This window comes from Thamnophis sirtalis, unplaced genomic scaffold, assembly GCF_051295495.1.
Source record: "Thamnophis sirtalis isolate CommonGarterSnake01/CBP01778 unplaced genomic scaffold, rThaSir2_p1.2 scaffold_8, whole genome shotgun sequence".
Classification (NCBI taxonomy): Eukaryota; Metazoa; Chordata; class Lepidosauria; order Squamata; family Natricidae; genus Thamnophis; species Thamnophis sirtalis.
Window position 1 is genome coordinate 19,960,013 of NW_028261388.1, and position 27,431 is coordinate 19,987,443.

Here is a 27,431-nt window from a genome sequence, read left to right on the forward strand (position 1 = left end):
ATAATAAATTTTCCTTAAACCTTTTCATTCTATTAGATTATTTTAAAAACTGTATTGGGATGATGTGATCTAATAACATGGTTTGGAATTTAGAGTTCTTTATACATGGTTGCAGTTTTTTTTTTCTTCCAGTGATTCACACCAATATTTTACTGATTAATACAAGCTGAAAATGTCCATGTTGTGCTTATTTTGAGTAACTTTCCTATCAGAAATGTGGAGATGTTAATTTTACCAAAACATTTGACAGTGTTGCCTATTAAATTATGATAAGCAGGTTGATTATTTATTGGCTAGATGGCATGTCTATTAGGAAATTGGCTTGAAACTAATCTCAAAAAAGATCATAAAGCTTCTTTAACAAATTAGAGTGAAATATCAAATGGAATGCCACAAATTTGGTTCAGGACATGTACTCCAATTTTTTAAAAGTGGAATGAATGCTTATTAGATTTGTGGGTTACACAACTGGGTGTATGGCTAATACAAGAAAAATGGTTTGAAAATAAAAGTGAAATTTAAAAGTCAAATGAATTATTTAGAAAAAGAAATTATTTAGTCTCTAAAAAAAGAGAAGAGGGTTTTATTCCCAATGAAGTATACAGCAATGTTAATATATAAGCATTAGACATAAGAGTTTTAAAAATAATTTATTAAGAAGTTTATCGCATGTGTACAAAGCTTTTATATTTTTATGCAAACAAGAGAACATCTAGAAAAAATAACTGCAAATGTAAATGTTGATAAATATTAAGATACAGAAAAACATAAACGTTCAAGGATGGGTGTCCATGACAACATCACCATTCTTATTTTTAACTCTTAGTCTACCAGAGGCATATTGAGTCTCTTGATGTCCATCAGCATAAACAGTTTTGATTGTGCCATCAGGATACTCACGTCTTTTGAAATCAGCTGTATGCACTTCTTGCTGACCATTGCTGAACTCTATAATCTTACTTCCATCTCTGAATTAAAATACAAAAAAATACCAATACCTTGGTCTTATTAAATTCGGCGGAAAAGAAAAATTAGGAACTGGGAAAAAGAATATGATTTTGGCCTAGTTACTGTTTGAGGTTCAATTGCTATGCAAGGTATTTTTCCATAAAATGTGCATACCTCAAATACTATTTTATGTTTCTGTTATTGATTATATCAATCTGCTATATATTTTGCTTTCCCCTTTTCTCATTTTGCCACATAAGTCTATTATGCTCAGTTGTAATGACTAGAATCAGCCTAATTTTTTCAACTGTTTGCATCTCAACTGCCATCAGTCCAAGAAACTAGTTATTAATACTGGAGTTGTCAAAAATATTTGGGAAGATAAATTTAGAATAAGTCATAATTCTGGCCATAACACTTCCTCACCCTTTTTACTCTTCAATATGGGCAAATGGCCACGGACTCAAAACAAATGGTCATCTGAAAAACAACCGGTAGAATTTGATTGATTATTCCCCCCACCCGGCACTTACCCTGGGTTGCTCCAAAAACCAGACTTAATGATACCCCCCTCCATATGTTTGCAATTGAATTTAGATCAAACTTTCTCTAAAATTATATTTTATCAGGGTAAAAACCTTACTGTTGCATGTGGACAATAGTGCCATCAGGAAAAATGTTTACTTCTCGCCCATCTGTGAACACATTCTTAATGGTTTGATCAGGGAATATAATTTCTTTTTTTCCATCTGGAAAATGCTTTTCTGCAATAATACATTCATACATCAGATTTCTCTTACATTGTATGTACAAAAGAAATGGAATTCATGATAACTGCGTGCAAGCACTCCCTCGTCTTACCTATCTGTCCATTTGAGAAATGGAGAACCTCTAAACCTGTAGGATAAGTGGTATGTGTAGTTTTTGCATCCGCATAATAGTATATCTGTTGAGAAAAGTTTTAAAGTTAATGTGAATGCTAGTGCATAGTTCTGATTATGTAAGACTGCCATATGATAGATACATACAACTCTCTGATCGTCCAGGACTTGTTTTACATCCCCATTAAAAAAGGTTACAGTTGTAGTCTTTCCATCGCAGCTTACTTCTTTCCTTGTGCCATTAGGGAAGATAATAAGATGGCAACCATTTTTTAACACTTTTTCAACCTAAAAGGAAGCAAGCAGAAAGTTTCACTACTAATAATTCTAATCTTGGAAAGTTTAAATGAAGTGCATTATAGCTTTACTTTTGTAAAGTCACACAATATTCAAACTGCTATACAATCCCAACATTTAAAAACAAAGAACTGGAAAAACAAATGTCTCTCTCCCCTGAAGAAATTAATCTGATTAGGATTAGGGTTTCTTCCTTAATTCCAAAAAATCATGGATACGATTTTGCAACATAAAGTATTACTATCCTGACTCCTCCAGTCATGGTTCAGCCTAGGTCACGAGTCAAAAACTGGTTGGCCTTGTGGATGATCTACAGTGGATGTTGGATGGATGTGGTGTTTGTACCTTTATCTTGCTAGATCTCATGGCAGCACTCAAAGCAATTCTGGTGCACTTTTGTACCATCTAGGAGGATTACGAATCAAGGGTACTATTTTACAATGCTTCTGCTCCTTCCTGAGTGGACAATTCCAGTGGATATTAATGGAGGAAATGCTGGACTATGGATATATTGATGATAAGCGTTTCCCAAGCGCTCAATTGTCCTCTCTTTTCTTCAATGACATGAATTTGTTGAGAGCTTGTCCACAGATTTGGGGTTGAGACATCAGTTTGCTTATGATAACCAGCTATATATCTCCAAACTGGAGATACAGTGCAAATTTTGAACCAAATCCTGAAGAACTACAATAGGAAAGAGTGAAGGAGGTGATGAAGTATAAGAAGCAAGATGAAGTTCCTGTCTCTATAGACTCCTCTTAGATGAGATGGTCTCCTCCCTAAAGTATGCAATTTGGGAGTGCTTCTATACTCACGGCAGCTTCTAAAATAAGAAATGGGGGCTATGGCAAGAATAGTCTAAAGCTGGTTTGGCATCTGGAATAGGAAGCACATCATCTCTTGAAATGGAAAATATGAATCATTGCATTTACTTGTTTATTGTAAGTATTTGGATGCTGCCTACCCCACAGGATCAAGGGGGGTTACAATCATATAAAGTATACAAGTATAATGTTTTTGACTCAGTTGTTTAATCGGGTTCTCTTTATTTAGTTTTAGGGCTTGTGTGGACAGCAGATCACACGACGTTACCTTTTCCAACTTACATTTTCAGCATTTCTGAACACATGAAAAGATTCGTAATATTTTCCAAGTAGAATGTAGCCCATCTTATATATTACCCCTGTCATGGATATACAGCAAAAAGCAAAGAGCCGAGGTGGCGCAGTGGTTAGAATGCTGTACTGCAGCCACTTCAGCTGACTGTTATCTGCAGTTCAGCGGTTCAAATCTCACCGGCTCAGGGTTGACTCAGCCTTCCATCCTTCCGAGGTGGGTAAAATGAGGACCCAGACTGTGGGGGCAATATGTTGACTCTGTAAACCGCTTAGAGGGGGCTGAAAGCCCTATGAAGCGGTATATAAGTCTAACTGCTATTGCTATTGCTAAAAAGATAAGTGCTTATGCATTTCAGAATCTTAAGAACAACAATGAGCTGAATTGCAAATGTTCAACGTTTAGTCCCGCATCTATTCCTTGTAAAATTATACAATGGAGCCAAATATGAGCAAGTTCCATGTACTTGGTATTGCATGGGAATAGTTTCAAAGATTGGAAAAATGGCAGTCTGCTTTATTCTGTTCAAGATAGCTCAAACTTAAATTCCATGTTGTGAAGATTTTCAAGACTGAGTAGAACATGTAAATAAACTATTACACTTTGAGCTAATATCAAAAACCGTATTGTGTCCATTCTCCATTTGAATTTCAAAAATTCAAAATAATGTAGACTAGATCTAAAAGATCTAAAAGATTAGCATTCTTTATAGGTCCAAATATGGAACAAGGAAACGTTCCCACTGTACTTCATTGTTCCTTAGTGCATCCTGTTATAGTGAATAAGAGGAACTTACTTTTCCATCAGGATGACTGGCTTCTCTTTCAACTTCTTCACTTTCTGAAGAATCAAAAGTTATTGCTGCTAATGATTCAATAGTTCCATCAACAGGAAAATTCTAAAATGGCAAAAGCAATAGGAACTTCTTAAAGAGGCAAACTATATTGCTATGGATTTTGTACAGATTATACCTCATGATACTGAGTTTTTAGATTGACAAGCAATTCTGTATTTCATGTAGCTGTAAAAGTTAACACTCAAGAAAATTGTTTTCAAAGAGACCTCATTTTCCAAAGAGAACAGGGTTCCATACCATGAAAATCAAACATCAGAATAAAAATTAGTTAATTGAATTTCTTGCATCTGAGATGTTCAGAAGATAAATTCTGCCTATTCATATTCTAAGAATAAAAACTAGGGTTTTCTAAAGTACATCTTTATACATCATGTAAGTATCAACCAATATTTCTCTGAACACTTTTTACAAATTTCATCATGGTTAAAAGATGCATATAATGGGCATAAATAAGTATTTTGTTTAAACCATTAAACTATAACTGCCATAATTGTAATAGTCATTATATGGTCAATTTTAGGAATCAAATACTAGCATGCCTGCTTTCAACAAAAAATAAACTTACTGCCATAAATGTTTGGGGTGTTTCAGGTGTTATTACCTTTTTGTCCAAATCAGCTTCATATGCTTTTGCTGGTTCACATTTTGGTGACAAGCTTCCTAATTCAAATATAGATTCATTAATAAATAGGAATATAAACCTTACAAAATCTTATCAATGACATTAATCCACTTAGAAGAATATTAAACACTGATAATTGATGTGGCTGAACATATTTAAAATCAAATAATTTTTTTTTTAAAAAAAAGATTATTTTAGCCCAAGAAAGAAAACAATTTGCAGCTTCATATACTTTGCAAACAAACAAATCCATTCTAACAGATCCAAAATTCTGAAGGGATAATAAACTGCCACGTCTGGCTACTAGATCCAATTTTTAATCAAACAGTTTACCTTCTGATGGCAAATCACTTTTGACATTTATTTTATTGCTCTTTTCTACTTGATTCATTGAAGACCCACTGTGAGACTTTGGCAATGCTGCTGGCAAATGCTAGAAAGACCAAAAAAAGGGGAAATATTTCTTCTTCAAATGTCTACTATTCCAAAAGTTAAGCTTTTTCAAGAAACAAATTATGTCATTTTTTAAATTCAGAAACCAACAACATATGGTAAATATTACTATGCACATTGGTATACTTCACAAAAGCAATCAAGGAATTGAATTTTATACTAATACACAATAATAAAAACTTTAGAATTTTTTTTAAAAGCTGCAACTTTTGTACTTCAGTTCTGCTCTTCCCACCAAAATTGCTAATATTTCTAGCTATTTACATAGAACACTGAAAGGCAGTTTATACTGTACTATAACAAAAAGTACAATGGATTAAAAAAAAAAATCTCCCAGTACCTGGCAATGCATCACAATACAGATCACACAAAAGCAAAGCCACATTTTTAAAGACTTGTGGTGCCCTTAGAGGATGAGAGCCTACAAATCTCTAGGAAAATGCTATTCTAGAGGATGGGTACTGTATAAGATCGCGATGGTGAACCTATGGCACGTGTGCCATGGGTAGCATGCAGAGCACTCTGGGCACGCCAGCTGTTGCCCCAGCCCAGCTCCACCGGGCATGTGTGTGCGCCTCCCACAAGCCAGCTGATCTTCGGGTCTCTGCTATGCATGCGCACATCCATGAGGGGACGCATGCATGGGGGCGCTCACATTTTGGGGCCCTGTGAGGCCCCCTGGTGCCCTGTTTTGGGCCTAGAAAGCCTGCACTAACCTGGAAGCAAAAAAATGGGCAAGGGGGGGGCGCATGCATGGGGGAGCGCAGGGGGGGTCACACACGTGCAGGGAGCAGGGCACGTGGGGGAGTCACGCACACATTGCATTATGGGTGCGGGTATGCTGTCGCACATGCTTTCAGCACGCAATGACAAAAAGGTTAGCCATCACTGGTATAAGAGATGGCACATTATTGGAGTCCCATTGGTGGCATTATTTAATCAATGGGATTCAGAGTATCTCGACTCTGCTTATGTTACTGGACAGACAGAAATTACTGAGGCAATACCTCAGATATCCTAACACTATCAAAATAATTTCGTACCTCGGGACTCTTCATTGGTTCTGGGAGGAGTGATGAGTACCAAAAACGATGAGTACCGAATAAATTTTTCCCATAAATAATAATGCTGAGTCACAAGGCAACCAATAGCTACAAGTTCTAGCTTGTGCACTGAGTACCAAACCAAAAATTTTTCATATCAAAATGAGTACCAAATTGGTGAGTTTCAAAGCAATTGAGTACCAAGGTACCACAGTACTTTACTCAGGGTTCCTTGAATAGTGAAACATACCCAAATGCAATAAAGTTTTCTGAACAAATAGCAAAACAGATGCTTTTAAAGAAACAGCTGTCCGGAAAAACCATGCGTTGAAATGTAAAACACTTGTCACTTTAGGTAACTGTTTATTCTCAATTTCACCTGTTCCTATGAAGGAAAGGTATATATGTATCAATGGACCTATCACTTCACACTCAAGAGTTGGGAATAAGGTGACGCCATGTTTTTTTAGAAAATGGAAAATATAGTGCCAAGTAGCTCTGAATACTGCTTTTTTCTGTAATTTGATACATGCAGTGGAACGCCAAATAAAATTCTCTCAGGTCTGGAAAACATTGCATGCTGCTTTTGAAGCAGTGCAAAATCCTTGTGTCTCTAGTTTTCTGAAAACTTTTTTTTTTCCAAAAAGAAGAAAACTCACTGCAGATTCATGCGTGTCTGAGGAACCAGAATTACTAGTTTTCTTTTTCTTGGTGGGGGCTTCTTTTCTCTTCCAGGCCTCCAAACGGAATCGTTCCATAATTTTGATTTCTTCTCGCAGTTGTGTATTCTCCTTCGTTAAGGCTTCAATCTGATCCCTCAGACGAGTATGAGTTGCTGACCATTTTGTTTCTCTCTTTTTTACATCTTCCTGCAGCGTTGCTATTTGTTGCTTCAAAGCCTTAAGTAAAAAGACAGATGAACATCTTTCCATAGCAGAAAATCAAAACGATATTAGAAGTACATTCATTCACTTCAGCAACGAATAATGTACTTTTCCCCAAAATATTCACTTTTATACTTTACACTACAATAGCAGAGTTGGAAGGGACCTTGGAGGTCTTCTAGTCCAACCCCCTGCCTGGGCAGGAAACTGTATACCCTTTAAGACAAATGGCTATCCAACATCTTCTTAAAGACTTCCAGTGTTGGGGCTTTCACAACTTCTGGAGGCAAGCTGTTCCACTGATTAATTGTTCTAACTGTCAGGAAATTTCTCCTCAGTTCTAAGTTGCTTCTCTCCTTGATTAGTTTCCACCCATTGCTTCTTGTCCTACCCTCAGGTGCCTTGGAGAATAGTTTGACTCTCTCTTCTTTGTGGCAACCTCTGAGATATTGGAACTTTCCTGCTCGCTTTTTATTAACCTGTGTTCCTCCCTTTTAACACGTAATTGGATTCCCCCTTCATAGATTGTGAGAAGGAAAGGAAAAAAATTGCAGAAAGTATCAAAGCAAGGCCTATTGGACCAGAAGAGCACTCCAACTGGGGAATAAGCTGCAAAGCGTAATTGTGCAAGAGAGACAATCACTTCTATAAACAACAACTGAAGCAATTTTTAAAAAGTGGTAACTTTTATTTTGCTGTATGATGCTAAATCACTGTCTCCCAAGGCATGTGCTGCCTTAGAAACAATTTATAATGCTTCCATTGTGGTCTCAGTGATAAGACAACCAAGGAGTGGCATTTGCCAATTTCCTGTTGGCCAGCTGCTGTGAGCAGAGCTCAGCTCATTCACCAAGTACTGCCTGCCATGGTCATTTAATTTGTGAAGCAGAAGAGAGTGGACACTGGTCTCTGCAGGGTATCTATCTGCATCATGTCTTCACAAAGTACTATTTATATGCCATCCTTAATATATTCGTGGGCATGCCAGTTTACACACACACACACACACACATTCTCTTTCTCTGATTATTTAGGAAACACTACAAAGGATTTTTACAGGGATTAAAATAAGTTAAACATAACTGAAACAAGACTTAAGTAATAATGTAATAATTAATTCAATTTGTTAAATCTAGAGTATACAGAAACACACTCCTTCATCTTTTCATTTTGAGACTATAAACATTTCAAAAAATGGTAACGCATATCTGGAATCCATTCTTAAACATCCAAAATCTGTTTATTGTTTCTTTCCATCTACATAAAATGATTGCTTTTGCTGAACTGTACTGTTTTATTACTGAGGGTGGGAGAAATGTACCATTCCGCGTGTGTCCTGGAAAACCTCCATGAGGTATGGCTAACTCATTGCCAATGCTGCTGCTCCTTTCTGGCCTTCACTGTGAAGTGGGAGCTGGATGAAAGTCAGTGCCAATTTCCCGCTTTGGCCCACGTGAAAGGAACACAAACTGATGTCCAAACAGCTGTGCTGGCAACAGACTCAGGATGAAATGAGAGGGCTCTGGATAGGTCAGGCAAGCTGTCATGTGGTCTATATTTTGACACTGCCTGTTTTTCAGAAAACTGGTGAACCAATCTGACTGGTTATTATTAATGTCCCTATACCAGCAACTCTTCCCCGAGGCAACTTGACACATGCCACCCCTTTCGGTACACATCAGGGGTGGGTTTCAACCGGTTCGCGGCGGTCCCTGCGAACCGGTTGGTTGGAAGTAAGTAACTTCCGGGAACGGCGGAAGGGCCCGCCCGCCCACCCGCGGTCCTTACCCGGTTTTGACGAGTTCTGTGCTTCCATGCATGCGCAGGACGCATACAGCGCCTGTGCAATCGTCCAGGAGCAGCTGGAGCGTCGCGCAGACGCTAGTAGCATGCGTGCACCGCGTGCGTGCACGAGGACGCCACCGGCCCCGTTCCAACCGAACCAGTTGGAACGGGGCGAGAAACCCACCCCTGGTACACATCCACATCAACTAAACTTCTCCCACCACTGGATGCTGGTGGTTTTTTTCTGCCAGTTAGTGACACTGGCCAAGAGAATAAATAAAAATAGGGGAACTGGCCGATTAATTGCCCTTAAATTAAACTTCTCCAAACTACTTGCAGCTCTCATTTATGAGGCAGATTAAAGGCCAGCTATCAAAACAGGACAAGTTATGCCACCTGCTTTCTCTTTTGACTCAAGGACTGGAGAAATGCGCAGTAGCATGGCTGTGAAGAAGGTCCCACAACCATCCATGATTGTGATAATTATTGGATGAAGGGATTTTAGCTGCAATTGAAGTAGGATGTACTCCAAAGACTAAGAAGAAACAGTTGAGTATCACATAGCAATGGTTTCACAGCCAAGCTTATTGAACGAGACAGTTTGGTCTAGAGATTAAGGCACCAGGCTAGAAAGCAGGAGATTGTGAGTTCAAGTCCTGCCTTAGCCATGAAAGCCAGCTAGATAACTTTGGGCCAGTCACTCTGTCAGCCCAATCCACCTCACTGGGTTTTTGTTATAGGGAAAATAAAAGGAGAAAGGTGTGTTACATATATTTGCTGCATTGAGTTATTTATTTATTAGTAAATAAATAAATGTTTTCTCCTAAAACCTTCACATGTGGAATGTATAGGAGTATCTAGTGCAAAGCAATTGTTTTCATTAACAAACTGGTTGATTCACAGGAAAAAGGTTTGAACAGAGAAATGAAGGGAATCTTTTCAATTCTTGATGCAGTGTTCTGGTCACCATGGTGTAAAAAAAATGAATCTCTTTGGTATTATGGTCATATTTGCTCTTGTGAAAAAATGTCAACTCCCCCCCAAATTTATCTGATGCTTTAATTTCTGTTGTTAGGCTGAAACACCCATTATTCACTTCCTTCACCTAGGTTGATCATTTATGTTGCATTCATACCTGAATTTCATCACGTTCTTTTTTATCTGGAATGGCTCTAGCTGCCTGTGCATACTTCTCAAAAACTTTTCGTTCTTTCTGCAATTTCCTTGCTTCTTCTTTTTTAAGTTCCTCTATTCGAGCAAGCTCTTGTGTTTTATGGTGTTCAAAGGCAGATTTTTCTTTCCTGAAGGTTTATAGAACAAAAATTACAAAATATTTATCACACTAAAATCAGATATCACAATGTAACTTGGAAACATTAGTCCATTTTTTTTTAAAAAAAGGATGTGCACTAAAGCTGAACTCTTCAAAGATTTTTAGAAAATCCTTTTCATTTATTTATAATAATAGGCTTGAGATATTTTCAGAAATCTATCCATAGATTGTTGGCTGGAGAAATAAACAAAAGAGAATTTATATTTATAATTCTCCTTGCTAAATCAACAATTGTTCAAAGTAAAAATTCTTAACTGATCATTGGATACTGTGCTAATGTATGATCAATTTTTTTAGAAAAGGCCCTTATAACATTTGAATATTAAATTCATACATTAATTATATTATTTTTAAATCTGGAAAAAGTTACATACTTTGACAAGACATGGAAACAATGACTGAATTTTGACATATAGTGTTCCGGAACATCAAATAAAATACACCCTACCTGTTAATGTATTTGGAGTAAATGAGGAGCCCAAAGTCTCTTGAACAATAGGAGCATAACTAAATCATCTCTGCATAGATGTGGAATAAAGGAAGAAAAGACTACAGGGAGAAACATAATTTAAATCATTTAACCTGTAGAGACAGAACTTACATTACCTAATATTTTCCAGGGCAGTTTCATGCTCTTCTCTAAGTTTTGATAGGGATGCATTTTCAGTCCTGAACCTTTCAATTTCCATTTCCAATTCAACAAGCTTCTCTTTCAAGAGCTGTGAACGCACACTCTCCCCTAAATGGGAATAAATTATATACAACTTTTGAATATGTATCAAATCTCATCTACTCATCTCATCTTAAAATGGGATTAATACCTAGGGCTTTGCTGAGGATTTTATAAGGTCAGTGGAGTTTTTTAAAAAGCATTTATTTCCAAGAAATAAACCCTCTAGTTGTAGCTATTATAATTACAGAACCGTAAAATTGGAGAGGTTCTAACACAGTGATGGCTAACCTTTTTGTCGTTGCATGCTGAAAGAGCGTGTGTAAAAGCGCACCAGCGTGCCAGCACCCATAATGCAAGGCATGTGGGGGGGGGACCTGAGCACCGCTCCCACCCCCCAAGCATGTGCGCACATCCTTCCCCGCACCCTGTTTTGAGTCTGGAAGCCCTCCTGCACCAACCGGGGAAGCCAAAAGGAGGTGTTGGGGGGGTGCGCAAGCCCCCCAAATGCAATGCAAGTGCCCCCCACACATGAATTACACTACATGTCCAAAATCCAGGAACCATGACTTTCATGGAATTGAAATTGGGCAAATTTCATATAACATTTTCTGACATCTTATCATGAAACAGTTGGTGACATAATACAAAATGTCATAAAACATTTCCTGTGCTGATCTTTGATTGCACAATACCAGGGGTAAAAAAGTCAAGGTACATGGGTGGGATCCAGCCCGCAGGGTGCTTAAATCTGGCCCACGGGGCTGGGTTTGAAACAGGAAAGGACTGGCCCGTGGTGCCCCTGGCAGCCAAAATGGCAGCCTCCCCATGCCACGTTTTGATTGGCAAAGTATTGTAGGAGGCCATCTAGGCCAAAATATGGGGCACCCGTCCCATCTCCCCCGCCCCCTGGTTGGCCCATGGAGGAGAACTACAATGCTAATCCAACCCTCAAAGAAATCCAGTTTGACACTCCCGCACTATACGGTTCCTCATGAGCTATTTTCAAGGCAGATACATTTCTGAATTTTACAGTGAAGTTAGAACATTTGAAGTTCTGTCACTGAGCAATCTGCTAAGGAAATGACTAAAAGGATGACCTTCCTAAGGGGTCACGGGTTGTCTAGTTTTAATTAAAACCATTCATGACAGACTGCAAAATATGCATCAAATAGCCTCTATATGTCTCACATAAAACTGCTGCAATTTGAAAATGATGCTTTCTAAATTAATAATTAATTTAATTATTAAGTAATTTTTGGCTCTTAACAGTGGTTTACAGTGCAATGAATCTACTTGCCATGTAAAAAGAACATGCGTATAGAGGATATTTTGTATAAAATGATATAGGGCTAATTCTTACATACAGTAACTGATTTTTCTCTCTTACTTACCACTTGATTCTTCCTGAGTCATGTTTGATTTGCTCTCATGTCTTGATTGTGTATCTGCCTTCGGTTTAGGTTTCAGGGAAGGAAAGAGTTTTAGCATCAGATCTGATGTAGGAGGCTCAGTTTCCTCGTTAACTGTCATATTTTGTTTCAGCAAAGCATCTCCTTTCTTCACCATGGCAATCTTCCTCTTTATTACTTTATCAGGAAAAGGTGTCTTAGAACAATCAGGAGTCAGAGGTCCTTTAGAGAGCATATCCCCATCTGGAATGTGTGTACACAGATTGCTATTCTCAAAGTCTGTCCATGAGATTTCATCATCAAACTCAAATTTATTTCTGTCCCTACAGAACACACTTGGATATACAGTATCTCTACATAGCTCATTAGGCTGGCCACCGTCCTCCTTTTCCATTGAATCGGGACTCTTCGTGTTCTCTGTGCTCTCCAATTGTTCTCTGCACTCTGAAAATTCAGGACAGTCACTTTGGTTTTTCAAAGTCATCTTCTCAGCTCCCTCGCTTGCAGGTTTTATGGTGATCTCAAAGTCTTCTTCACTTTCAGAAGTCATCTCACTGCTTTCATCAGAGTTTTCTTCATCTAATTCAGAATCTTGACATTCAGCCGAGGAAGAAGATTCATAGTCAACTGAACTTCTATGAAACATGAATGGTTCTGGTACCTGGGAATTATCCTTGTGGCTTTCCTGGATAGATGCTTGGGAAACCCATTTTTTTCCGTTCAGGTTAGCTGCAGCTGTGACATTTAGCACATTCATCTGCTGCTCCTTCAACCTTGGTTTAATCGGCGTAGAAGACAGTCTATGCCCTGAGGAAATTTGTTGGCCTTGATCCAAGATCCTTATTACGAGTGAAGAGTTACTGGCAAAAGATACTTCATCAGCAGCCTGCTCCAAAAACAAAAATTCATCCAATTCCTTTTTTTCTTTTTCTTTTTCGGCTTCCCAATTTCCCAACTTCTTTTGGAAAGAAAGTTCAAAAGACAGCTCTTGGTCTCTTTCACGTGGATTTATAAGAAATTCAGTTACTTCTGACGGTGCTTCTTTTCCTGCTGGTAACTTGGCATCAATTTCATGCAGCTTTGCAAGTGGCCTTACATTTTCTTCATTCTTTTCTTTTTCTCCATTTATTTCTGGTCTTAGAGAGTTTCTCAGTACTTCCTTTTTCATTTCATTCGTGTGTTGCCTTGCAGATGAAGAAATACCTTTTCCAGTGCCATTTCTGAGTCTCGTCGTCTTTCGAGCAGAAAAAGACAAATTCTTTTTGGTTTTAATATTCTGATTTACAAGTTTAGGCACAAAGTTGTCAGAAATTTTATTGGAAGAGGCAGTTTTCCGATGAAGCGGCTGTTTGTCTGCTTTAATTGTATTTTTAATTTCGAAGGGATCAGGCTGTAGAATTGTCTTACTTTCTTTTTCTTTAGCTACTTTATATTTGGCATTGGTATATCTATTTAAGCCTTCACCTCGTTTTAAAAATGGTTGCTTTGAAACGGGTTTCTGGAATTTTTCAGCAACCTAAAAAAAAAGCAATTGTATATATGTAAGAAATTATATCAAAATAATCTGTTCAGATTCCAGATTTTCTACAAACTGTACACCTACATGAAAATTTTTTTATCACATTATGAAACAGGCACATTTTGTATATTGTAACTATTGTAACCTTGAGATTTGCTTCTTCATTCAACCTCTGTTCTTCCAACCGTATCTGCTCTTCTAGAAATTCTTCAAATGTTTGCTTTCTCTCTTGCATACTAGCAACAATAGGCCTGTTTGAAGAGAATAAAAAAAGAACAAAATAATTTTGTATATTTTTCTTGTTGTAATTTATTAATTAAAAGAATTAAAATTGTTAAATTCTGCAACACTGTCCTAATGCGCCCAATACTCATGAATAAAGGCAAATATACATGTCCCAGGATAATGTGGCAGGATCCAATCTGGGTCAAATGTAAAGTTTAATGACCAATTTAGATTGGATTCTGTACCCAAAGCTATTGCATTTTAATACATTTTCACCTTTTGCCATTCATATGATGCCATTACTTCCCTCTACTACAGATCTACTATTAGTTAAACCTTTCCATCAGAAATAGATTTAACACACCAACTTTGATTGGTATACTAACTCTGCTCTTTCCTGGACAAATGCAGCCTAGTTGCAATTGTTCATGTGCTGGCTACTTCATATTTAGACTGGTACCATGTGCTTTATGAGGAGCTACCTTATGCTTGGTTCAGAGACTGCAGCTGCAACTGCAACCTGCCATAGCCAGATTACTGAGTGGAGCCTTTGACCATGTACTTACCTACTGAAACAATGAGTTACTTATCCAGAGAAACAATTATGTTGTACAAGGCCATCGTTATTGCTGTTTTGATTGTAAATTGCTTTGAAATTCTGAGCCATAAGAAATGGTACATTAATATATTAAATAATAACTAATAATATTTAGATCCTTCTTGCTCTCTTTTTAAAACTTGGTGCTACATTGACCACCTCCTACAATAGGCATCCATTACATTATTTATTTTAATGAAAAATGCACATGGAGACTATTCTTGCCCTGATATTTACTACGCTGATGGTTTGAAATTTCAAAGTGGATATAAGGATTTTGAAGTCACCTGGGAAATATTCGAAATAGTAGTACTGAGCTTTTTAGTAATAGTATTCAATTTCTCCCCAACATTTTTATAGACCAAATTTTAATAAGATGATCCTTCTAACATTCTGCTTTCTAGAAGTTTTATATTCCTGCAGGTATCTATGGAGATTCTGAATCATCCAGGTGATGGTTGTCCCAAAATTGCTTTTCAACAGGCAACTGGACTTGCCTATTTTTTTTTCCTTGAAAATATTTTGCTTCTCATCCAAGCAGCTTTCTCTGTTCTGGCTGAATGGTGGGGAATAGAAAGGTTTACATTCTTAGTAGTCATCTGGTCATTAGCACTCTGAAGGTTAATTGTTAGTTCTCTGAGATTTGTTGAAGCCATTTGGGGATTTATCTGCGTGACCCGACAAATGCGTGCACGTCAAAAGTGCGCCGACGAAACCGCGGCGTCAAAAACCGCGATGTCATACACGTGCCCTTAACAACGTGCCAACAAAACCGCACCCACAAAAGCGTGATTTCAGTTAAGGTAAGGGTTAGGGTCAGGGTTCTGTTTAGGGTTCTGTTTAGGGTTAGGTTTAGTGTTAGGTTTAGGGTTAGGGTTATTCGGTTGTTATTATTTGTTTGTTGAAGGTGCACTTTTGTCGGCGCACTGTTGTTGGCGCGCTTCTGCGCTCATTCGTCGGTGCAATTTCGAACTCGCGGTTTTTGTCACCGCGATTTTGTCGGTGTGCTTTTGTCAAGCGCGCATTTGTCAGTGAACCATTTATCTGTACCCTCAGGATCACCTGCATCAGAGGGCAAATGGGTAGGGACCTTCTTGGGGCTGGTGAAAGGGCTGCGTTGTAGTCCACGATTCTCAGAGAACTAATGACCAACCTTCACACTGCTAATGACCAGATGACTGCTAAGGAATATAAATCCTTCCATTCCCCATCGTTCAGCCAGAACTGAAGAAGCTTCTTGGATGAGAAGTGAAACGTTTTCAGCGAAAAAAAACCAAAAAAGTCCAGCTGCCTTTTGAAAAGCACCTTTGGGATTTCTGCAGATGGATCCACTGGAATCTTCTTCCAGGCAAATAATTTTGCTACTGCCATTCTTTCAGCTTTAACTGATAAATATAATCAAAATTAATAAGCTTAATTGCTTTTACAATTTTTGTCAGCATTTATAATACGGCACTTTTACTTCTTTTACCTTTCTTCTTCATTAACAGCTCCTGAACACTTCCCTGCAGTCAGAATTTTAGAGGCCTCCGTATTTCTTTGATCTTCAGAATCACTGTCTCCTTCTATATTTCCTTGTAGACTTGGTTCTGGAGATTGTTTAGTTTTGCCTTCAAAAGTAAAAGTCATGCAAAGCTATTCCGCACTGCCTCTTTATGCACAAAAATATTTCTTGTGCAATCTTTGTCAATAAAGCAGTGAGGCTGCCCTTCTAGCCAAGATCTTGATTTTTCTCTCTTCTAGCTTTTGTTAAAACTTACTTTATTTTCCTTTAAAAAAATGTAACCACAGAAACAAGGGGAGGGACATACGACTTAGCAATAGATAATAAAATATTCATTGAGAATATTCATTTCCGAGAGTAAATGACAGGATTTAAAATTTTAAAATATCATAGCAGAATTTATTTAAGAGATTGAAAAACTAATTGAGAGCCAGTTTGGTGTGGTGGTTAAGGCATCAGGCTAGAAACTGTCTTTGGCACATAGCCAATTGGATGACCTTGGTCAAGCCATTTCTGAAAATCTTTCTTTGCAAGAAAATTGTGCAGGCTTGTCCAGACAATCTCCAACAATCTGACATGATCACAGTGCGGGGGGGGGGGGGGGGGGGGGGACAAAGACTCTAAAAATATTTTTTTCAATAAACTGGGGTAAACAAAAATAATTTGGACAATTGCATTTGGCAAAAAGAATAATTATTTACCAAACTAAATCAAAGATACTTTTCTAGTATATCACAGCATCTGCCATCTTTTATACATCAACTTTCCATATAAAAAAATCTAATAATGGAGGCTTCGTATTATTCCATTATTATGCTATAGCTGCACTTGCTTATATTGAATCATATCAATCATCATGTATTGAACCGTTATGTTTTCCATTGTATGAGCTATCTCCCTAAATAAAGACAGTAAACATATCTTGGGAGCATAACTAAATTGTCCAATACCCATGCTGTTAATCCCTCTGATCACTTTTGTCAAGAATCTTTGTACAACCTCAAGGACTACCACACATGCATATAGGTACCTTTTGTTTTACCAAATTTCCAAAAATTATTTGAACGTCTCCCAACTATTTTTAAAAATTCTATGGAGATATAATAATATTTAAATAGTGTTCTCTGATTTTTGCTTATCTAGAACATAACATAGAGTTCTACTATGTGTCTACTCTATGGTATTGATTCTTAAATCTGATTCCCATGTTTCTTTGAGAAATGTCTAACCACTACTAACAGTATTTTATATATTTTCGATATTAGACTTTTAGAAGACTCTGAAGGTTCTAACATAAGATTTTCAAGCCTGTTAGTGGTCGTGATTCTATCCTATTATAGATTTTATTTTTAACACATCCTCCCCCATTTCACCACTTAGGAGCCAATTAAAGTTCATTCATGACAGCTACTGTTTTAAAATATCTTCTGGAATAACATCTTTGTCTACAGACATTACTGGATAGCTCTGCAAAAAAATTTGAGATCCTTAATAGGCATTAATGAAAAAGAAGCCAGAACTATTTTTTCTCCAATATTTCCAAATCCTCAAGAGAATAGTCAAAAAACTTGTTAATACATGTTGGATTTTCTCACCTTTGAAGTACAGAGCAATGCACAACCTCAAAGATTTTCACCTTACTCTGCAGTCAAAGGATTTTAAATTTGGTTTACATTAGTACAAAGATTTGTCTGCTCCTACAATCTAACAGTGTAACATGCAGACCATGAAAAGAAAAGAAAAAATATACAAGTATGTGAGATTCTGTCTCATGGTAAAAACTCTGGATTTTTTTAATTGGACCAATTCTCTCATCTATATTATGAAAGTCAGAAATTAATCTACGTAACCTTTGAGTACATAGAATTACTTTACAGAAATTCTTTTAAGAAAACCCATCTGTCATTTATGTAAAATAGAAGATCCACTGACTTCCTAAGATACGTCTGTGAAGATGTGGAAAGCAGGATAAAAGATTGAATCTTCTCTACAAGTTCTCATGTATTCAACTAATGAGAAAATCATCCCAAATGATTACCAAGGTAGAAAGAGTAAATGAATTTGGGTTGAAAAAACAATAAAAATAAATAACATTGCTTGTTTTTAGAAAATCCTCCTCAGGATTTGGAATACATTTCCTAAAAAAGATAAAATGAATTATTATGGTAAATCTGAACACCTCTGAGACCCAAAGCTCACCATATCTCTCTATCTAGCTCCAACCAATATAGAGAAAGATATGGAAGCTATTTCCTTAGGCTGAAATTTGTAAAGATTCTGAAATAAAGAAAAGATTATCACTGAACTCACTGAACTAGAAAAATTTCCATTTTTTTTGCAAGATTGAGGAATCACTGGTATTTTCCAGTAAGAGAGAAAATCGTAATCTCCAATGGTGAACAAATTTCTGTATCATTACATATATTATATCAATAACTCTAGGTTGGCCAATGTTAGATACACATGTATTTTTGGTAAGGATCCAGGTTTGCTTTACCTGAAATAGTCTTTTGGTCTTCAAGTTTCAATTCATTGTTTCCTTTCAAAGAAATGTCTAAAGGCTGCTTCTTATAAAATGGGTCTGCAGAATGACTTTTCTTCAGTATTTGGTTATGATTGAAATTTTGTAAATAATCTCTTTGGTCCGCAGGAGAAGAATCACGAGATGTACCATCCCAATCAGTGTTGCCTCTACTGGGACATTGTGGAAAATAAGGGACAGGAGACAAACAAACCGATCCAGGATAGTTCTGCATTCCATCATCTTTGATTGCAGGAGAGCCTTTCATTTAAACACAAAATGACAGATACTAAACTGATTTGTGGGAAACTGGAACATTCACCTTTTCCATTCTTTTCTGCATCTGCTATTTATTATTAAGGAAAGCCTGAAACACTTAATACTTTGCAATTGTACAGATACATATTTTGAACCAGGGGTGAAATCCAGCAGATTCTGACATGTTCTGGAGAACCTGTAGCAGAAATTTTGAGCAGTTCGGAGAACCAGCAAATGCCACCTCTGGCTGGCCCCAGAGTGGGGAGGGAATGGAGATTTTGCAGTATCCTCCCCCTAAAGTGTGGTGGGAATGGAGATTGTGCAGCATCATTCTCCTGGAATAGGGTGGAAATGGAGATTTTGCAGTAGACTTCCCCTGCCATGCCCACCAAGCCATGCCCATCAAGCCACACCACGCCCACCAAGCCATGCCCACCGAACCAGTAGTAAAAAAACAATGAATTTCACCACTGTTTTGAACTAACTGTATAGTTAGATAGGGTAGAAGAACAAATCTGAAAATCTTAGGCTGAGAATTTTTGCATTTTCATTCATGTATCTCTTACCCTTATTTTTACAAATTATTTTCAAAAATACAAATGTACCATTTTCCTATAGTCAAAACTAATATTTATTCATGTGAATCATATTTATTTCATAATTCTGAAACAGCTGAATCATTTGTTTGGATTTACCAAGCTTCATCAGTCTCCTGTTTACCTACTTAGTGTGTAAAATGGGTGTCATATTTTCCACACCTATTTAAAAAGATGATTTACAGGTAGTCCTTGACTAATGACTGTTCATGTAAAGTTACAATGGCCTTGGAAAAAAGTGACTTATGATCTGTACTTGCACTTACAACTGTTGCCCCCACCCTGCAGCTACATGATTGCAATCTGAGTGCTTGCAACTGGCTTCACATTTATGACAGGTTGCACCTCCCTGCTATCAAGTAATAATCACAATTTGCTTTTTTTTTTGCTGGTAAAAAAACACCCAATGGGGATGTTGAGGCCATTTAACAGCCTTGTGATTCATTTAATGGTTTTCTTAAAAACTGTGAAACTGTAAACATTGTCAAAAAAATCAGGTCCAACTCAAGTTATAATCATGATTTACCAAAGAAATTCTGCTCCCAGTTGTGGTCATAAATCAAAGACTACCTGCACTGTGATTTTATAAGAAGGATAAGTTTTAATAACATGAATTCTATGCATGAATTACAATATGAACCTTCAAATTTCTAGAATTTGTTATGTTTAAAAGAGGACACTATAGGTCTTAATAGTAGCAGCCACAAAATGTCTTTCTAATCAACGTGTTGGAGAAGGATCATAAGATGCTTAAGCAATTATATAGTAAAAAGAGAATTATGGCACATATTTATACACTAATAAGGATGTCTGAAAAAAGAGGTGTCAACGTCCATCTTCCAAAAATCTTTAGCAAGATTCATATAGTTCAATTTAGATGGTTAGTGATTAGCTAGGCAGCAAGAAAAGTAGATTTTACCAGCAATCTCAAAACACATAAAAGCATATGTAAAATGAATGTCTACTAAAGATTTTAAAATTAGGTCACACTCACCAGTGTGTTCTTGCTGCTCAGCAACCAGTGAAAGTAAGTTTTGTTGCTCTTCCATTAATCTCTGAATTTGCTCCATTTGCTGCCTCCTCAGAATCTCCTTTTTGTGGTGTTGCAGTTCTTTGAGCTTAAATATAATTAGGTAGATTTATTCTTAGATCTTATGCATTAGACTAATGAGCTAATACAGTTAAGGGAAACAGTTTTCAGAAAACTTGTTCTGACCTAGGCTTCCCGAGAACATGAAACAAACTCCTTGCCCCGACAAAAACCCCTTTCCTTAATTTACTGTGAATTTTGCTCATTCACATCCAGCAAAGTCTTTCAAGGGAGGATTTACAGTCACAGTTACCTTATCTGGCTTGGAGAGCTGCCAGGCCAATATCTGCAAAACTTGGTAAGAAGTCTCAGAGAGTCACAAATCAATTAAGTGAACTAATTGTCTCCTGCAAACTCCACTCCCCTTTTGCTCCTCTTTTATTTCCTCTGGTAGGGGTCATTCATCGTCCACCTGTGGCCTTACTCCCAAGTCGACCCTTGTTCTTTAGCTGTTCCCTTCGTCTGGCAACTCTGCGCATGCGCACACGGGGAACAGCTGTTCGTCTATATCACTGACGTCTGACTCTGATAACTGGCATACGGCTCTGGCCCCCTCTCTGCCTCCGACACAGAGCCCTCATCAGAGCCTTCTGCAGACTCCAGGACTGGCCCATGAGTTACTCCCCAATCTCCTTACTGTTCGAATCTGCTGCCAGCTCCACTGGCGGGCCACAACAAAACTAACAATATACTTTAAAAACATTTCTAGCATTGAAGGCTAAGCACAAGTACCACCTAATTCTTGCAATTTGTACAGTAGAGTCTAGCATTAAAACAGGTGAGAAAATATGGATGTGTTACTGGTTGATAAGTACCAGACTGAGATTCAAATGAAACTGTAACATCTCTCCTCAGATTTGGCAAGAGTAGAGAAACCATAACAACACATAAAGAAGTGGGTTCACGACAGTTTCCCTGGCAAAAGGTTTGAACTATGTACCCAGTTTTCACAAGGAAGAATATTTTTAATCTGTCTAAAAAACATACATCATCTTAGTGTTTTTTACCTGTTCCAGCTTTTGTAAGAGTAATTCAGTGCAGTATCCTTCATCCAGGTCATCTAATTGATCAGAACCAGGTTTAGTTTCAGTGGCGGTCCATTGAGCTGGGACATCTTTAACCATTAATGTTTGTTCCCTGTTAGAAGCTGAAAAAAGTGTCTTGGAGACAGCCACTTTTTCCTCAAAAGAACTTTTAAGGTCCAGTGTTTGCTCTTGGTGCATAGTGTCTTCACTTGGAGAAATGCTACTTGATCTGTGCATCAAATTAACACCATGACCCGATAAGACACTTTCCGTGCTGATTGCTCTGGTGGTTTTCAAACCAGGGAAAGCAGGATTTAGTATGACTCCAGCACGGGCAGCGTTAGACATCCAGTCCGAAACCAAATTTTCCTCCCAATTCAGATCTGTGGAGATGGCCATCTGGAAAAGTAAAACAGTCCAACCTTAAATAATCTTCTTGCCGAAGAAGTTTGAGAAATCCAAGGTCTCACTTTCCGTTCCTGAACAATTTTAAAAAGAAAACAAAAACATAATTCACATACAGTTAGCGTTCGGCGTACGATGGCAATTGGGGCTGGAATTTCTGTCACTAAGTGATGGGGTTGTAAAGCATGATGGAAATCCCTGTAGTGCCATTGGTCATCCTTAACTAAATCCAACTGTGGTTAGAAAAAGTAATTTCCAGCCAGCTTCCCATAATCAAAGTCAGTGGGAAATCTGGCAGGATGTTGCAAGTCCCAGACCGACATGTATAATACTAATAAGTAATATTATTTTTCTGTGTCCAGACCTCACATGAAACTCAAAGGTGATATAATGATGTTTGTGTGCAAATTCTTTGTAGAGAATTTTTCTACAATTTATGTAGAATCTCATATTATCAATCTGATATATATGTATACAATTATTATCATTGTTAAACATTTATTTGACTATAACTATTATTACTTCCTTTTATGTGAGATATTCTAAATTTGGAATATTTATATTATGGCAATTTCATTACATCATCCACAAACCATCCAGTAATAATACATCTTTATATTGTATTCTGTATAAAATTGTTTATTTTTTGTTACAAAACTTTTGTGCATTCCTCTCCATAGTCCTGACTTACAATTTATATAAAATCTCATATTATCAATCTAGTATATATGTATACATTATTATCATTGTTAATCATTTGGTTGTCTATAACTATTATTACTTCATTTTATGCATAATATTCTAAATTTAAATTAATTTAAATTAATTTTTATTATAGCATTTCATTACATCATCGGGTATCCATCCAATAGTAGTGCAATCTTTTATCTCTTGCCATTTGTAGTATTTGTGTTCTAATTGCTTTCTTGGTAGATCTTATATGGACTTCTCTTGGCAACTTGTTTTTCACTGCATATCTTGTAGTATGCTTGGTAATTCCTGAGGTAGGATGGGGATCTGGTGATTTATCTAAAAACTGCATGTGGAATCAGGGTAACTGATCTAGCTCATTCCCACAACTACTAGAGGAAAAAGATAGGAAAGACTAGTTCAGATGCACAAGCCTCTGAAGCCCGGGCAAAAACACCTCCCCACCGTGATGTAGGAGGCCAACTAGGCCACGGCCACCATGGCCAGGCCCACCCAGCAACTGGGCAGAGAACCCCTTTTTGAAGCCCACTTCTGTTAACTGGTTGTGCTTCATAATGTAAAAAAAATGATTTTATGTATCAGGCCAGAGTTGCTTGAAAGGTGACCAGCTATATCCGGGATGGTGGATTTATGGCACGCGTGCCGCAGGCGGCACACGGAGCCATTTGTCAGGGCACGCGAGGTGTTGCCCTGTCACCTGGCCAGCGTGCATGCACATACTGGCCAGCTGAGTTCAGCCTTTTTTAATGCCATTTTTCGCCCTCCCCAGGTTCCAGAGGCTTTATAGGAGCCTGGGTAGGGTGAAAGGAGCCTTCTCCCCCCACGAAGGCCGTGAAGCCTCTGGAGCGCAAAAAAACCAGCCCTACGGGCAAACTGGAAGTTCGGGAACGGACTTCCAGTTTGCTCGTAGGGTCGGTTTAAGCCCTCCAGAGGCTTCAGGGACCTTCAGGCGGCTTCCCTGAAGCCTCCAGAGGACTAAAAACAACCCTACGAGCAAACCAGAAGTCTGTTTTTTGCCCTCCAGAGGCTTCAGGGAAGCCCCCTGAGGGTCCCTAAAGCCTCCGGAGAGCCTCCGGGGGGGGGGGGGCGGGGGAGGCTGTTTTTGCTCTCCCCTGGCTCCTATAAAGCCTCTGAAGCCTGGGGAGGGCGAAAAAAGCATGCAAAAATGGGGGGTTGCGCCTCTCATACGCGCATGCGCACTGGGGGATCGCACGTTGCAATATGAGTGCGGCATGGCCACGCATGACCCCCTGCCCTCCCCCCACCTATGGCATGCGAGCCAAAAAGGGTTCGCCATCGCTGAGCTATATCAATCAAACAAACGAACAAAATACCCTTCTAGACTGCCCGTGAGCTTTAGAAATGAGAGTTTTACTAGGGTCCTCTTCCTTTTGAGTGGATGTTTCACTAAGTAGTGATGGAGAAAAGAGAACTTCCAGGGCCTTCCATTACCGATGCCAGGGAGGTTGGTTTGGTGATTGGTTCCTCTTATTTTATATCTACAAGAAGCCATTGTAGATTTTATATCTACAAGATTGGTTCCTCTTATTTTATATCTACAAGAAGCCATTGAGCGAGATCATTTGCTGATAGAAGTCAGGTATCACTTGTAAGCTAATAAGGATTTTCCTATGTGAATCAAAACAGCCATATAGTGCCTCCTGGTGGTTGCTATAATTGAAAATACCACACAGTATAATGTACACTGATGCTCCACAAGGAGGTGTAGAACTCATGATAAACCCCATATATAGGAAATAACATAATGTAAGATTGGTAACTCTCCTCATAGAGAAGGAGGATTTCCATATTTTCAGTAAGCTAATTCTCAGTTGAACATTATGACTGCACGCCAAACAAGAGATGCAGTAGTAGGCCTTTCCTGATTTCCTGGAGGCTATTAGGATATGGATAGGGACAAACACTTAGCCTTAAAGAGCCAAGGTGGCGCAGTGGTTAAATGCAGCACTGCAGGCTACTGCTAGATCAGCAGTTCAGCGGTTCAAATCTCACCGGCTCAGGGTTGACTCAGCCTTCCATCCTTCCGAGGTGGGTAAAATGAGGACCCAGATTGTTGGGGGCAATATGCTGACTCTCTGTAAAACCGCTTAGAGAGGGCTGAAAGCCCTATGAAGCGGTATATAAGTCTACTGCTATTGCTATTGCTATTAAGGCAGAATTACTTTAAGCATGAAAACTTTCTGATACCAAAGACCATCTTAATTCTGGACAGGTCATTAGCAAAAGTAGATTGTAGCCCACAATTCTTGCTCAAAAAACTCAGTGGTGGGTTGCAGGCAGTATGCCCCAGTTTTCACCAAAAATGGGCCTGTTTTTGCCAAAAACGCACCCAGTTTTGGCCCGCAGAGTGCTTTTAAGGGCCTGGGAGGGTAAAAACATGACGCACTGAGGGCTTGGGATGCCAAAAATGCTTGTATTCGGTCTGTAAGACACACCTAAATTTTCACCCACTTTTAAGGGTGGGGGAAGGTTTGTTCCTTCAAAAAATACAGTAATTAGATTATATAATTTTTTAAACTAAGTTTTAGTTCTATTACTTAGGTGTGTAAGTCAGAATCATATAAACCACAAAAAATAAACAAGCACATAAATACTCATGTACTTTTTTTCAGTTTCTTGGACCATATTTGATCAGACTAATGAGGGACAATTCTTAACTAATTTGGCCTGCTTCCTCTTTCCATGGAAATATAATTTGATGGAAATATAATACAATAATTAAGCGTCCAATATTTTAAAAATCTATTTATATTTGTGTTTTTTATTTGGCTACCAAATTTATTTATTTACAGTGTCTTAATGCCACCCAATCTTTCAGTTCTAACTGGCTTACAATTAAAAATAATAATTTATAAAAAATCTACAAAACATATACCAAAAACATATAAACACAAAATGAAAATATGATAATTCCACATGATAAATAGACAAGTAATCCATATTGCTGTCCTGTTGGTGTAAGACAGCAGTTGCTGTTTTTTTATTTCACAATTACCTTGACAGAATTCAACACAACCTTGTTCCACATTCTGTTTTAGGCAGCTTTCATAAACTAAAAATAGTTTCTGTGTTGGTTGTGATAATATTTTTTATTTATAAATCTCCAGAGTTTGCAGTGTCTTTCCCCCCTTTATATTATTTTATTAGAAATCTTGTTTATTGTTAGGTGTCATTTTAACAGTGATGGTTATATAATTTAAAGATAATTAACATTGTACTATTTAGAAAGTTTAGACAAGTATTGAGAAAAGAGAAGAAAAAGAAATTATTTACAGTTTAGGATGTCAATGTTACAAGCATAACATTATTTGCCTTTTTCATCTAAAGTTGAGTAAAGCATTGAAAAAAACACTACAACTCATATCAAAGTATTTGTTATATAATGTTTTGATCTTAAACCAATTACCTAACAGTAAAAGTAACATTATTACTTTTGTACTGTTTTTATTATGTACCATCAAGTCGTTTTTGACTCCTAGCAACTAGATATTCGTCATCACAACCTATCCTTAATCTACTCTGTCAAGTCTCCCAAATGGTGCATTCATTCTACACTGCAACTGAGTCCTTGCTAACAATCATTAATAATTGTGGATTGTATTGTGTGTATACGCACAGTACATATGAATGAAAGGGAAAATAAAGCAGATTTGACAAGAATTAAATATCAAACAAGTAGAAAAAAAGGATTTTTTATTTTAAAAAATGGATTTCTGACTCCATCATTTTTATACCTCTGATTATTTGCATGTTTTTAACATGGGAAAATAAAATACAAGAGTCATCCCATAAGTTCGATATGCACCCAAATGAATCATAACCCTTTTAAACTCTGGTGTCTCCAAGGGCAATGGAGCCCCAACTCCATAAATTATCCAGATGAGATTTTATTCCCCATTCATTTGAATGGCACTATTGCAGACGTCCCGAATTGCAATGCCTGACCCAACACAGGGATTGTGCCAAAGATGCCAATGTGTTCATTTACGTAGCCTTGGGGCCTTTTTGACTTCTTAATTAAAAACTCTATTCATCTGGTGTGAGAAGGGGAGAAGGCAGACAGGAGGCAAACACGAACGTGACGGCGGGGCTTATCGCCCAGAGGGCCTAAAACGGAGGTCTTCAAACTTGGCGATTTGAAGACTTGTGGACTTCAACTCCCAGAATTCTCCAGTCAGCATTGCTGCCTGGAGAATTCTGGGAGTTGAAGTCCACAAGTCTTCAAATCGCCAAGTTTGGGGAGCCCTGGCCTAAAAGGTGGGCTAGAGATCTAAATAAAAGTAAGCGAATTCGCTGTCACGTCCTCAAATCCTGAACACAGATGCATCTTATGGAATTCCGGCAGCGGAAGAAAAACAGACTACAACGACCTCTCAGTCGCCTCACTCACCTCACTCGACGTCCAACCTCTTCCCGCAGAAAGCACCGACAGTCGGATCCTTTACAAGTACAAACCTACCGCCACCTTCGAAGCGATCAGCGCCACAGGCTGAATAGGGAGCGCAGAGCCTTCTGGGAGTCGTAGTTCCCCGCCGGGAAAGGCACCGTTCTACGAAGCAGGCCGGCTGCGGCGTAGATGACTACGATTCCCAACAAGTTTCGGAGAACATTGCTTGACGTCATGGCTCTTGGCCGAACTTAGTGGCAGTTAAAGGGAG

At 38.1% G+C, this 27,431-nt stretch overlaps 1 protein-coding gene across 4 annotated transcripts; it reads right to left on the reverse strand.

Annotated features, from left to right (window-relative positions):
- Positions 1-636: 636 nt before the first annotated feature.
- Positions 637-27,258, reverse strand: CPAP (centrosome assembly and centriole elongation protein). 4 transcript variants are annotated; one of them, XM_087721203.1, is made up of 17 exons: positions 27,164-27,258; positions 21,619-22,115; positions 20,516-20,639; positions 18,644-18,928; positions 16,114-16,252; positions 13,965-14,070; positions 12,283-13,816; positions 10,825-10,957; positions 10,021-10,186; positions 6,876-7,115; positions 5,054-5,153; positions 4,700-4,758; positions 4,039-4,140; positions 1,977-2,117; positions 1,810-1,894; positions 1,592-1,712; positions 637-968 (listed from the first exon to the last, which is right to left on the reverse strand). In XM_087721203.1, exons 2-17 carry the CDS (start codon positions 22,033-22,035, stop codon positions 776-778), a joined length of 3,945 nt encoding a protein of 1,314 aa, XP_087577329.1. In that variant the 5' UTR covers positions 22,036-22,115; positions 27,164-27,258; the 3' UTR covers positions 637-775. The 4 variants fall into 4 exon arrangements, with proteins under 4 accessions (XP_087577329.1, XP_087577328.1, XP_087577331.1 ...); XM_087721202.1 differs by having other exon boundaries at positions 4,664-4,758; XM_087721205.1 differs by lacking the exon at positions 18,644-18,928 and having other exon boundaries at positions 4,664-4,758.
- Between the last annotated feature and the right edge of the window lie 173 nt (positions 27,259-27,431).

Coding starts and splice junctions, on each gene's coding strand:
- CPAP (XM_087721202.1), bottom strand. CDS start 22,035: ATGGCCATCTCCACAGATCTGAATTGGGAGGAAAATTTGGTTTCGGAC. Junction 5,154..6,875: donor CAGACACGCATGAATCTGCA/GTGAGTTTTCTT, acceptor TGGTCTTTCTAG/CATTTGCCAGCAGCATTGCC. Junction 2,118..4,038: donor CCAGTCATCCTGATGGAAAA/GTAAGTTCCTCT, acceptor GCTTCCTTTTAG/GTTGAAAAAGTGTTAAAAAA.